Here is a 13,816-nt window from a genome sequence, read left to right as displayed (position 1 = left end):
CAGCTCCTTTTAGGCTGCACCCAGTGGGGGCGGCAGAGGAGACTGGGAGCTGGAGGGTGGGGAGGAGTGTAGGGAAGAGTGTGGGTGAGCGGGTGCCCCTGGGGAGGGTGGGGATAGGAAGGAAGGGGTGGGAACAGGGGCATGGGGTCAGGTGAGGGCTGCTTCTGCTCCTGCTGTCCTGCATGAGTGAGCCCATGCAGGAGGCTTCACTGCAGCAGCAGGCGTGGGCCGGGCCCCTGCTTCTGCCTCCTAGAAGCAGCCTGGTCCCTGCCCACCCCCCACCCCAGGTTGTTCCTTAGGTCCTGGCCACAGCCGCCAGCACCCCTCCATCAGGGGCCCAGGGCCTGCTACCCCAGCCCCTCCAGCAGGCTCCCAGGTCTGGTGGCCTCAGCTGCCTCTTTCGGCTCCCTCATCACAGTCCACAGAGGACACGGGTTCTGCCATCCCTGGACTTCTCCGTCCTGGCATGGTGTTCTGGAGACAGCTGTGCTGGAGAAAGGCCTAACCACACACCCCTCGAATGCCGCATCCACCCTCGTACGTGGCCTGCTCCATGCTCCTTGCACGCTCAGAGGAGACCCCAGACTCATGGTGGTCCTTGAGCCCCTCCACCCGAGGGGGCCAGGTGTCCTGTGATGGGCAGGACTGGTGCCCGCAGCCCGTGTGGTGCCATAGCTTCCCTAGTTGATGGGGAGCACGAGTGAGCCCATGATAGGAGAAAGTGAAAACAATTCAAAATATTCAGTAATTAGAGAGCAGGCAGATTTTCACCTTTGGGAAATTATGATACTGTCACTAAAAATGGTATTTCTCTTAATCTTAAACGCTTTGTGTTCATGTTCAGTTAGAAATATAGAATATGTAATCCATGTATGATTGCAGCTATGTTAAATAAAAACACTCAGAAAAAAGACCGAATGGGGCCGGGCACGGTGGCTCACGGTAGTGGCCCCAGCACTTGGGGAGGCCGAGGCAGAGGATGGCTTGAACCAAGGGGTTTAAGACCAGCCTGGGCAGCATAGCAAGACCCTGCCTCTACAAAAAATTTAAGTTAGCCAGGCATGGTGGCACGCGCCTGTGGTTACAGCTGCTCAGGAGGCTGAGGTGGGAGGATGGCTTGAGCCTGGGATTTTGAGGATGCAGTGAGCCGAGATTGCGCTACTGCACTCCAGCCTGGGTGACAGGGTGGGATGAGCCAAGATGGCGCCACTGCACTCCAGCCTGGGTGACAGCGTGGGATGAGCCGAGATCGCGCCACTGCACTCCAGCCTGGGTGACAGCGTGGGATGAGCCGAGATCGCGCCACTGCACTCCAGCCTGGGTGACAGCGTGGGATGATCCGAGATCGCGCCACTGCACTCCAGCCTGGTTGACAGCGTGGGATGATCCGAGATCGCGCCACTGCACTCCAGCCTGGGTGACAGCGTGGGATGAGCCGAGATCGCGCCACTGCACTCCAGCCTGGTTGACAGCGTGGGATGATCCGAGATCGCGCCACTGCACTCCAGCCTGGGTGACAGCGTGGGATGAGCCGAGATCGCGCCACTGCACTCCAGCCTGGGTGACAGAGTGAGACCCTGACTCAAAAAAAAAAAAAAAAAAGACAGAAAGAAATACACCAGAATGTGTCAAATTGGTTGTCCAGAGATTATGAAACGTGGGGGTTTGAGTTTAACTTTTATATGTTTTCCATGTTTTCTGAAATACTTTTTTTTTTTAATGGGAGAGTGCCCTACCTCTTTTTATTTAAAAATCTTACATGAGTTAAGCCTTTTATTTCCTTGTCTTCAGCAATTTATTTTCTCTGTTGCAGGATGGCAAAACAGAAGAGAAAAGTTCCTGAAGTGACGGAGAAAAAGAACAAAAAGCTGAAGAAGGCGTCAGCAGAGGGGCCACTGCTGGGCCCTGAGGCTGCGCCAAGTGGCAATGGAGCCGGCTCCAAGGTAAGGCCGCCTGTGCTTCACTGGCCCTGCCCTCTGGGGTCCACCTGTTATCTGATCCAGAAGGAGAGGGGGCAGCTCAGCATGCTGGTCTCTGTGGAGCAGAGGCTGGAACAGGTGCGGAGGCAAGGTTGGGCTTCGTGCCTTCCAGAAGCGATTGTAGGGCAGAAGGATTTTAGTAAATTTTGAGTTGAAACCCTATGACTGCCTTTCTTAGCCGCCGGGAAACTGCTGTTTGGGGTGCCGTGTTGTGTAGGGGACTTGGTGGCGGCGTGCAAGATGGTGAAGGGCCTACAGCAGGCCTTCGGTTGTGCCCTGGGAAGGTGCGAGGGGCGGCTCCTCACCTGGGCATGTGAAGGGGCGTGTCCTGAAAGCCTGTGTTTAAAAATGCACATCTAGAAATGTTCATGTCGAATAACATGATTATTGTCCGTTTGAAAATCACCTATTGGTATCACTTTCTAAACTGTGTGCAGCGGATTATGAATAACATTGAGATTTGAGTATCCACCACCATTCACTTGAAAAGACACGTGAGCCATCTTCTCCTAAAGTTATGCATTTTTATTTTTCGTTTTCTTGAGACACAGTCTCTGTCGCCCAGGCTGGAGTGCAGTGGTGGGATCTCGGCTCAGTGCAACCTCCATCTCCTGGGTTCCAGTGATTTTCCTGCCTTAGCCCCACAGGTAGCCAGGACTGCAGGTGCACACCACCACGCCCGACTAGTTTTTTGTATATTTGATAGAGACCAGGTTTCACCATGTTGGCCAGGCTGGTCTTGAAACTCCCGACCTCAAGTGATCCACCCGCCTTAGCCTCCCAACGTGCTGGAATTACAGGCGTGAGCCACCGCACCCAGCCTGCGTTTTTATTCTTTTTTTTTTTTTTGAGACAAAGTCTTGCTCTGTCACCCAGGCTGGAGTGCAGTGGCGCTATCTTGGCTCACTGCCAGCTCCGCTTCCCAGGTTCATGCCACTCTTCTGTCTCAGCCTCCTGAGTAGCTGGGACTACAGGCGCCCACCACCATGCCCAGCTAATTTTTTGTGTTTTTTAGTAGAGACGGGGTTTCACCATGTTAGCCAAGATGGTCTCGACCTCCTGACCTCGTGATCCACCCACCTCGGCCTCCCAAAGTGCTGGGATTACAGATGTGAGCCACTGCGCCAGGCCCTGCATTTTTATTCTTGAAAGTATTTTATTATGTACTGTATCATGTTTATCTTCCACAAAAAGATGCATATACATTTAAATTTGAAAATATAAAAAATTTTTTTATCCACCAAGTTCTGAGTGTTAAAATTTTTCTTCTGCGTTGAGCTGTGTTTACCCTTAGCATGCAGTTGATGGAAACAGCATAATAGATGAGGAATTTTCACAAATGATTCTACATAAAGTGAAATCTGACGATGCGTGCATCACATGGTGTTAAGGGCATTGTCACCCCGTGTTACCACCCCGTGGAAGGGCAGGGCTTTCCGTGTCTCTGCGGTTGGTGCACTCACCTGTGGATCCACGCTGCCATTGCTGGAGAGAAAGCGGGTTTCCACGGGCTTTGTTCCTGTTCTCATGTCAGATTTCAGTGCTGAGCACCCTTGTTGACACAGTGAGTAAATGGGAACGAGAGTGTTGTCGTAGCTTTGTTACTGAAGTCCTTAAACTTTGAGACCATTCTGTGGTTTGGGGCACATATTTTCAGAATTTATTTTAAAGATCTATCAGTAAGTGACAGGTACACTGGGTCCCTGAGTTGTGCAGGGGCCCGATGCTGGCTTGTTACATTTGTTCACTTCCCCAGCGTGATGCCAGGGTTCAAGCTCTGCCATTGTTTAGTGCTGGAGGTCTCATGCCCAGGGTGGTGTGCCATTGTGAGATGTGGGGTGGCATGTGGCCCTGTTTTTCATGAAATGAGAAAAGGGCCGCTGTGCAAAGGGAGGTGAAAAGGGGGAGCCCACACGGGCCCTTCTTCAAAGTGGCTTCCAGCAGGAGGTGGGCACAGCCGGCGCTTGGAGGGGTCCCTGGGCTACCCAGCCATGGATGCCCGGGACGGTGGAGTGTGCCTGGTTGCTGGGTGTGGCCCATCTCACTCTGGGATCCTGTCCAGTGAGGCAGTGCTGAGCTCTTGGAAGGTGGTGTGAAATCACGTTCACCACGTCTGTGGCTGCAGGCAGCTCAGCAGGCGTGGGTGGAGGGGAGAAGCTGGGGTGTGTGCCTAGAGGAGGTCCTGGCTGTCTCGGAGGGTCATCTCTCACTGCCACCCCCTGGGCGAGGGAAGCCAGACAGCACCCCCAGCACAGCCAGACAGCTTGTCCCGGGCTCTCTTTAGCAGAACACCCCAAGGTCACCCAGAGGCCGAGGCCTGGCAGGTGCAGAGGTCCTGCGGCTCCCGTGCAGCAGGTCAGCAGGCAGCCCAGCGTTCCACCTGAGCCTCACCCTGAATTTCGGCTCCTCCTCCGCAGGCTGTTGAATTCCTGTGTCCCCCAGGCCGACTGCCTCTTACTCACGCCTTCTTCACAGCCTGAGGTCCAGTTGTGCTTTTTGGTTTGGGTTCCAGATGGACTCTGGTTTCCCGAGAGCTGTTGGAGCTCTTGTTCTGTGGTTGAGCCCAGTCCCAATTCCGCAGAGCCTCAGGCACACACGACTTTGGTGGGCGCGGCGTCACCATGGACTTTTTGAGTTGAGTCAAGAGGCTTCTGGCTATCCCTTCTTGGTGAACCCTCCTCCTGCCTGATCCCCACACAGGCCGCTGGTCACTGGCGGGACCCCCAAGAAAGCTCGACTTACGGTGACTGTGGGCAGAGGTTAAAACTCGTACCCAAGTGAGGGAGTGGTGTCTGTCCTTTTGTTTAAGTTCAAGTAATTATTTTAAAGTATGTGATTATTTTTCATTATTAAAATACGTGTTGATTAAAGAAAGCTGGAAAGCAAGAGGGGAAAGAAGAAAGCCTTTGTTTCCTTCAGCTCCGCTTTGAGGGCTGGACTCTGCTGGTCCGTAACACGCGGCTGCTGGCAGTCACCAGCTCTCACTTGGCTTTCCGGCCAGTGGCGCGGAGTTGGTCTCAGGCCCGCCCCACTGAGCGCTGGGAAGCGACCTGGAGCCGTTTCCTTAGCCTTTGGAGGAGCTGGCAGTGGGAAGAGGGCCTGGGAAGCCAGGGAATGTGGTCTCGGTGGAGCCCGGTTCACCAGCAGGGGTCGGCAGCCACGTTCCTTGTTCCTTCCGAGGGAGCTGGCGGAGGGAGCTGCCTTCAGCTGGATTCTCTGCAAAGTGCATGCCCCTGTGGCCAGTTTCCAGGCTACTGGGAGGGTTTTCAGATGGAGTGTGGGGGCTCAGAGGCTCATGTTCTTGTGTGTCTGGGAGCCAGTCTCCCAGCGAAATGGGGTGTCTCTGCTAATATGGATATTTCCTTGCTGACTTTCTCTGGTTCTCATGGGAAATTGTAAAAAAAAAAAAGTTTCAAGCATTTTTTTGAAGCTGAACCTAAGTGCTTAGAAGGGTGGGCGGCTGGGCCTGGGGAGCAGCATTCCTGGGCTCCGGGGGAGCTTGTGGAAAAGTACTGCGCTGGTTCCCTCCCCTCCCCAGTGGATCCTGGATGAACCTCCGGAATCCACCATCGAGGATGGAGAAGCCTGTGTCCCCCCATGGGCCATTGTGTTGTCCTCCCAGCAACATCCGTCTGGGGAGCCTGCGGGTCAGCGGCCACTCCTGGGGCCCCGTGCAGCCTCTTCCCACAGGATGAGCACTCTGAGCTTGCGCCAGGATCGCCGCCATGTCCCCAAGTGATGGGAACTTCATCGCCCCTTGGGGAGTGTTCCCTCAGCGTTCCGGTTCCCACTCAGGCCTGTGGGCTTGGCCCGGGAAGCCTCCTGGGCCGGGTACGCTCACTCTCCCAGGCTTCAGTCCCTGGTACCTCTGTCTGGCACTGGTGAGGTTTGGCCGTTCCTCGGTCCTGGGCACCGGGGCCTCAGGGTCTCGGCTCTGGGTGTTGTTTGCTGAGCTCCCCATCCCGGAGGCCCCTGCTGGCCTGGAGTGCTGGGGAGGTGGGTGGCCTGTGGTGGTCCCGGCAGGAGGAACAGTTGCTCCCACGGGCCTGTCTCATGTCTTGGTGACTGGGCTGTATGATTGCCCGCTGGTCTTAGGAGGGACTGGCACCTGCCGCTTCTGTCCTCCTCAGCTCTGCGGGCAGGAGGTTCTGCCGCTGGGGTTGGCGCCTCGGGCCTTTCCTCTTGTGGACCAGAGGGGTCCCAGGGTTTGCCCTGTCTGCTTCCTGTTTCATAGCTAAGTCCTCCCCAGGGAGCTGGGGTTTAGGAGTTCTGTTTTCACGTTCCTTTAACCCTTCCAGGCCTGGTTTCCCACTTGAGTGGGTTGTGAGGATGAGGTTTCAAATGACACATGTCCTTCGGGAGGACTGTGGGGCCCCGGCTGAGCCAGGCCTGCTGCCCAGCATCCCTTGGGGTCGGTGGATGTGGTGGGAGGTCATGTGACTCAGCAGGTCTTTCTGTCTTTCGCCCTCCCCCTCCCTCTCCAGTCTCACTAAAGGGGACCCTTGGCTTCTCTGTTTCCGTCTGAAGCCACGGAGCCGTATGTGGGGGAAGGCGGCGTATGCCTGACACCCCATGCAGAGCCAGCCGAGTGGCTGCTGGTGTGGAGGCCCCTGTGATGACCCGGCCACCTCCCTGCTGCTGTTGGCTGCCTGGAAATGGAAGGTGGGCTCCCTCAGTCCACTGCTGTCAGCATGTCAGCAGAACCCCCCTGGCTTCCTCTGCCTCATAAGAATCCCTTATGTGTGCAACACTTTGCGTCCACACAAGCATCTTGACAGCAGATTCTTAGCAGCCTGGAGGTGCCAGGGGCAGAGGTGTGGGTGCTGTGCTGGTTTCAGTTACCTGGCCCTCTGGTACTAGGGAAGAGACTCACCCCTGGTTTCTGACTCTGGTTACCTCATGGAGCCCACTAGCAGAGACCAGGATCCCTTCCTGTGGCCGGCTGCGAGCTGGTGGAGGCTCAGTCGAGGGCAGGGTCCATGTGTCGAGGTGCTGTGTAAGGACCTTGGGGGCTCAGACAAGGCTTCAGGCGTGTGCGGCACGCTGCCCTGTGTGAGTGCGGCGGGTGGGTGCGGCACGCTGCCCTGTGTGAGTGCGGCGGGTGGGTGCGGCACGCTGCCCTGTGTGAGTGCGGCGGGTGGGTGCGGCACGCTGCCCTGTGTGAGTGCGGCGGGTGGGTGCGGCACGCTGCCCTGTGTGAGTGCGGTGGCTTCAGGTGTGTGCGGCACGCTGCCCTGTGTGAGTGCGGCGGGTGGGTGCGGCACGCTGCCCTGTGTGAGTGCGGCGGGTGGGTGCGGCACGCTGCCCTGTGTGAGTGCGGTGGCTTCAGGTGTGTGCGGCACGCTGCCCTGTGTGAGTGCGGTGGGTGGGTGCGGCACGCTGCCCTGTGTGAGTGCGGTGGGTGGGTGCGGCACGCTGCCCTGTGTGAGTGCGGCGGGTGGGTGCGGCACGCTGCCCTGTGTGAGTGCGGTGGGTGGGTGCGGCACGCTGCCCTGTGTGAGTGCGGCGGGTGGGTGCGGCACGCTGCCCTGTGTGAGTGCGGTGGCTTCAGGTGGGTGCGGCACGCTGCCCTGTGTGAGTGCGGTGGCTGCAGAAGGCTTCGTGGGCCACAGTAAGCCCAGGGCACCACGTTCCCAGGTTCAGCCTTTCTGGCCCTGGGTGTTTCGTGGTCTTGGCTGTAAACCCGCCCGGTGTGACCGCCTGGCTGTGGGGCCTGCGCCTCGTACAGCCAGAACGCGGGGCGCAGGTGGTGGTCAGCGGAAGGGAGCAGGGCTACTCGGCTTGGGCCGGTGTGTAGAGGCTCTCGATTTGCTGCTTTTGTAATCTTGAAAATCAATGTGAATTACTTGAGCATGAAGCCCGCAGCTCTATAAAACCATCAAATGAGGCTGTGAACTTCATGGCCTTGAGAATTTGCTCTGAGCCAAAATACTTCAGACCAGTGGTATGTTGCCCCAAGAAGCATTACTGCCCTGGCAGTGGGATTGTGTCATTGAACTCTTGGGGCTGAGTGGTGGCTGGTGTCTGCGGAGACTCCCTGGGAGCCCGAATTGTTTTTCTTAGTAGAATTCCACCCACCTGCACCCACATTGTTTTTATTTTCTCCTGTCTGACTGCTGCATGCCAGGTTGTCTGCCGACTGAATTTTGAACTCATGTATGTACAGGGCTGAAAGGCAGGTGGAACCTGAGGAACTGTCTTACGTGTGGGAAAACTGAGACCCCGAGAACTTGTGTGGTCTCCCTGAGGCCTGTGTAGGCAGCAGGAGGCCGGCTCCCTCCCCCATCCCTGCCGGCCGCGCTGCCCCGTGTCCATCCGTTTTTGATCCGTTTTTGTGGCTGAGTAAAATAGTCCATCTGCCCCGTGTCCATCCGTTTTTGGGGCTGAGTAATAGTCCATGGGCCGCCTGCCGGCCACGCTACGCCCTGTGTCCATCCGTTTTTGGGACTGAGTAAAATAGTCCATGGTGTGGAATGATCACAGATTCTCTCATCCGTTTACCAGGGTTTGGAGACTGAGTTGTTTCCAGCTTGGGGCTGTTATGAATGTGCTGTTAACATTTGCATCTGTGTCTTTTTATGCTTTCGTTCCGAGGACCGGAATTGCTGGATCCTATAGTAAGTGTGTGGTTAATTTTTTGAGAAGGTGCTGGCCGCGCACGGTGGCTCATGCCTATAATCTCAGCACCTTTGGGAGGCTGAGGTAGAAGGATCACTTGAGTTCAGGAGTTTGAGACCAGCCGGGGCAACATGTTGAAATCCCGTCTGTACAAAAAATACAAAAATTAGCCGGGCATGGTGGCCCACACCTGTAGTCTCAGCTACTAGGGAGGCGAAGATGGGAGAATCACCTGAGGCTGCAGTGAACCAAGATTGCACCACTGCACTCCAGCCTGGGTGACAGAGCGAGACCCTGTCTAAAAAAAAAAAAAAAAAAAAAAAAAAGTGTTGAACAAAAAAGAAGCGTGAGGGTCCTGGCGCCTCACCACCCTGGTTGACACGTGGTGCTGCTAGCTTCTTAATCTTGGTCTCTCTGGTAAGTGTTGTCTTGTCATACTGAGTATGTGGTTTTAAAAAACAGCTTTTTATTGAGGTATAATTTTTGGCTGCTCTTATAGGTGTAGGCTTATCATTCTGAGTATGTGGTTTTAAAAAACAGCTTTTTATTGAGATATAATTGACGTAAGGTCTGTTTTTTTCTTTATGACTTCTGTTTTTTTCTTCTGAAAGAAGTGCTTCTCTTTTATATTTTTTAGAACCAATTTAAATTTGTTTTATGTGTGATAGGGATCTAACTTCTTTTGTTCTAAAAGAAAGATACACTTGCCTTAAAATCTTTTGTTGAGCATTCTATCCCTTTTTTTTTTTTTTTTGATGGAGTTTTGCTCTTGTTGCCCAGGCTGGAGTGCAGTGGCACAATCTCGGCTCACCGTAACCTCTGCCTCCCGGGTTCAAGTGATTCTCCTTTCTCAGCCTCCCAAGTAGCTGGAATTACAGGCATATGCCACCACACTCAGCTAATTTTGTATTTTTTTGTAGAGACACGGTTTCGCCTTGTTGGCTGGGCTGGTCTTGAACTCCTGACCTCAGGTGATCCGCCCGCCTCGGCCTCCCAAAAGCGCTGAAATCACAGGCGTGAGCCACTGCGCCCAGCCGAGGGTTGCACTTTCTCCGTGTCCTCGCCAGCACTGTGATGACTGTGATGTGTGACCTTCTGATTCTAGATATCCTGGTGTGTCTGGGAAGTGCTCTTGCAGGTATTTTCTCCCGTTCTGTGGCTTCTCTTTCACTTTCTTGATGTCCTTTGAGGCATTTAAGATTTCAGTTTTGTTCAAGACCAGCTGATCTGTTTTTCTTTTGTTGCCTGTGCTTTTGATGCCATATCTAAGAAGCGAGCCTCCTGCCTTGGCCTCTCAAAGTACTGGGAATACAGGCGTGAGCCCCTGTGTCTGGCTTTACATTTACGTGTTTGATTTGTTTTTTGTTAATTGTTGAGTGTAGTGTGAGGTGGAGATACAGTTTCATTCTTCTGCATGTGAATGTCTACTTGCCCCAGCACTGCTTGTTGAAAAGACAATTCTTTTATCATTTGAATTGTCTTGGAATCCTGGTTAGAATATCCTATTACAGGTGCGTGCCACCATGCCTGGCTAATTTTGTATTTTTAGTAGAGATGGGGTTTCACCTTGTTGGCCAGGATGGTGTCGATCTCTAGACCTCGTGATCCTCCCACCTCGGCCTCCCAAAGTGCTGGGATTACAGGCGTGAGCCACCGCACCCGGCCCACAATAGCCTATTTTTTTTAAGTCTCATAGTATTCCATTATCTTGTTATACCGTAATTTATTTAGTGAGGTCCTTACCACACTGTTTAATACTTTAGTTTTTTAAAAAATATATGCTTTAATATCTAGCAAAGTAAGTACCTCTTTTTTTTTTTTTTTTTTTTTGGTAGAGATGGGGTCTCACTATCTTGCCCAGGCTGGTCTCAAACTCCTGAGCTCAAGGGATTCTCCCTCCTCAAGCCTCCCAAAGTCCTGGTATTACAGGCGTGAGCCACCTTGCCTGGCCATAAGAAACTTCCTTCATTGTTTTTTTGGACAGTGTTCTTGGCCTTTTATTTGTCTGAATTTTGGAATCAGCTTTTCTATTCCACGAACATTTTTTTGTGGCTTATTGAGGTTGTCTTTTCTGTTATTCAGGAAAGTTTTATGGTTTTCTCTGGAAAGGTCTTGCTTGTTTCTTGTTAGGATTCTTGATACTTTTGAGTCTGTTTCCTCCTTTGGTGCGTCATAATGGTTATTGATGGTGTATTGGGAAGTTACAGATAATTTGGATGTTGATCTTAGAGCTAACAACGATGCTGAGCTTTCTAATTCTATTGTCAATTGATTCTCTTGGATCGGGTTTTTTAAGTAAGTGAAAATGTCTGCAGAGAATGGCAGGTGTGTCTCCACTTCGTGCTTATGCCGTCTTTGTTTTTCTTCTAGCAACGGCTAGGACTTTTGAGCCAGTGTTGTATGATAGAGGTGATCATCTTTAATATGGCCATATAATTCACATTTTCCAAAGCAGAACTACTTTTTTGTTTCTGGCTTAACCCAGAAGCCTGGTGTTTTAATATTTTTGCTGGGTAAGCACTGTGCTGTGGTTTTCTTGTTTTGGTCTCAGTTGAATTCTGAAGGAAACATCGTGTGGCTCTCCGGATGAGAAGATGGGCGGCGTGTGATGCCGGCAGCATTCCCGTAGCAGCAACGATGGGCTTCCTTTTTGTCTGTTTTTGAATAAGCACAGGCCCGTGGTCCCAGCTCTTAGGGGGGCTGAGGTGGAAGGATCCTTTGAGCTCAGGCGTTCAGGGCCAGCCTGGGCAACGTAGCAAGACCTGGTCTCTAGAAAACAAAACAAAACGAGAAAGGCGCGTGGGTGATGGAAGACGGTCTGTAGCGCTGTAGTGATGTCGTCATCCTGCGTGGGCGTCGGTGATGGAAGCCAGTCGGTAGAGCTGTAGTGATGTCGTCATCCTGCGTGGGCGTCGGTGATGGAAGCCGGTCCTTAGAGCTGTAGTGATGTCGTCATCCTGCGTGGGCGTCGGTGATGGAAGCCGGTCTGTAGCGCTGTAGTGATGTCGTCATCCTGCGTGGGCGTCGGTGATGGAAGCCGGTCTGTAGCGCTGTAGTGATGTCGTCATCCTGCGTGGGCGTCGGTGATGGAAGCCGGTCCTTAGAGCTGTAGTGATGTCGTCATCCTGCGTGGGCGTCGGTGATGGAAGCCGGTCTGTAGCGCTATAGTGATGTCGTCATCCTGCGTGGGCGTCGGTGATGGAAGCCGGTCCTTAGAGCTGTAGTGATGTCGTCATCCTGCGTGGGCGTCGGTGATGGAAGCCGGTCTGTAGCGCTGTAGTGATGTCGTCATCCTGCGTGGGCGTCGGTGATGGAAGCCGGTCTGTAGCGCTGTAGTGATGTCGTCATCCTGCGTGGGCGTCGGTGATGGAAGCCGGTCGGTAGTGCTGTAGTGATGTCGTCATCCTGCGTGGGCGTCGGTGATGGAAGCCGGTCTTTAGAGCTGTAGTGATGTCGTCATCCTGCGTGGGCGTCGTGATGGAAGCCGGTCGGTAGAGCTGTAGTGATGTCGTCATCCTGCGTGGGCGTCGGTGATGGAAGCCCTCGTAGATCTGTAGTGATGTCGTCATCCTGCGTGGGCGTCGGTGATGGAAGCCGGTCCGTAGAGCTGTAGTGATGTCATCATGCTGCGTGGCCGTCAGTGATGGAAGCTGGTCCGTAGAGCTGTAGTGATGTCATCCTGCGTGGGCATCAGTGATGACGAGGGGTGGATGGCGTCTGACCTGGGGAGGGATGACGAGGGGTGGACGGCGTCTGACCTGGGGAGCGATGAGGAGGGGTGGACGGCGTCTGACCTGGGGAGCGATGAGGAGGGGTGGACGGCGTCTGACCTGGGGAGCGATGACCAGGGGTGGACGGCGTCTGACCTGGGGGGCGATGAGGAGGGGTGGACGGCGTCTGACCTGGGGAGCGATGACCAGGGGTGGACGGCGTCTGACCTGGGGAGCGATGACCAGGGGTGGACGGCGTCTGACCTGGGGGGCGATGAGGAGGGCCGGACGGCGTCTGACCTGGGGGGCGATGACCAGGGGTGGACGGCGTCTGACCTGGGGGGCGATGAGGAGGGCCGGACGGCGTCTGACCTGGGGGGCGATGACGAGGGGTGGACGGCGTCTGACCTGGGGGGCGATGAGGAGGGCCGGACGGCGTCTGACCTGGGGGGCGATGACCAGGGGTGGACGGCGTCTGACCTGGGGGGCGATGAGGAGGGCCGGACGGCGTCTGACCTGGGGGGCGATGAGGAGGGGTGGACGGCGTCTGACCTGGGGGGCGATGAGGAGGGGTGGACGGCGTCTGACCTGGGGGGCGATGAGGAGGGCCGGACGGCGTCTGACCTGGGGGGCGATGAGGAGGGCCGGACGGCGTCTGACCTGGGGGGCGATGAGGAGGGGTGGACGGCGTCTGACCTGGGGGGCGATGAGGAGGGCCGGACGGCGTCTGACCTGGGGGGCGATGAGGAGGGCCGGACGGCGTCTGACCTGGGGGGCGATGAGGAGGGGTGGACGGCGTCTGACCTGGGGGGCGATGACGAGGGGTGGACGGCGTCTGACCTGGGGAGCGATGACGAGGGCCGGACGGCGTCTGACCTGGGGGGCGATGACCAGGGGTGGACGGCGTCTGACCTGGGGGGCGATGAGGAGGGCCGGACGGCGTCTGACCTGGGGGGCGATGACCAGGGGTGGACGGCGTCTGACCTGGGGGGCGATGAGGAGGGCCGGACGGCGTCTGACCTGGGGGGCGATGAGGAGGGCCGGACGGCGTCTGACCTGGGGGGCGATGAGGAGGGGTGGACGGCGTCTGACCTGGGGGGCGATGAGGAGGGCCGGACGGCGTCTGACCTGGGGAGCGATGAGGAGGGCCGGACGGCGTCTGACCTGGGGAGCGATGACGAGGGCCGGACGGCGTCTGACCTGGGGGGCGATGAGGAGGGGTGGACGGCGTCTGACCTGGGGGGCGATGACGAGGGGTGGACGGCGTCTGACCTGGGGGGCGATGACGAGGGCCGGATGGCGTCTGACCTGGGGGGCGATGACGAGGGGTGGACGGCGTCTGACCTGGGGGGCGATGACGAGGGCCGGATGGCGTCTGACCTGGGGGGCGATGACGAGGGGTGGACGGCGTCTGACCTGGGGGGCGATGACGAGGGGTGGACGGCGTCTGACCTGGGGGGCGATGACGAGGGGTGGACGGCGTCTGACCTGGGGGGCGATGACCAGGGG

General features: G+C 55.7%; 1 protein-coding gene across 5 annotated transcripts in view; it reads left to right on the top strand.

Annotated features, from left to right (window-relative positions):
- Positions 1-13,816, top strand: part of C6H7orf50 (chromosome 6 C7orf50 homolog) — a 137,120-nt gene that overhangs the window by 7,257 nt on the left and 116,047 nt on the right. For all 5 annotated transcript variants that reach the window (XM_054494357.2, XM_054494358.2, XM_063667179.1 and 2 more), the window contains exon 2: positions 1,814-1,943. In XM_054494357.2, the coding sequence (XP_054350332.1) occupies positions 1,814-1,943 (130 nt within the window). The remainder of the gene's footprint in view (positions 1-1,813; positions 1,944-13,816) is intronic.

Source organism: Pongo pygmaeus, chromosome 6, assembly GCF_028885625.2.
Source record: "Pongo pygmaeus isolate AG05252 chromosome 6, NHGRI_mPonPyg2-v2.0_pri, whole genome shotgun sequence".
NCBI classification, from domain to species: domain Eukaryota; kingdom Metazoa; phylum Chordata; class Mammalia; order Primates; family Hominidae; genus Pongo; species Pongo pygmaeus.
Note: the sequence above shows the minus strand (reverse complement) of the source record. Positions and strands in the feature narration are given on the sequence as shown.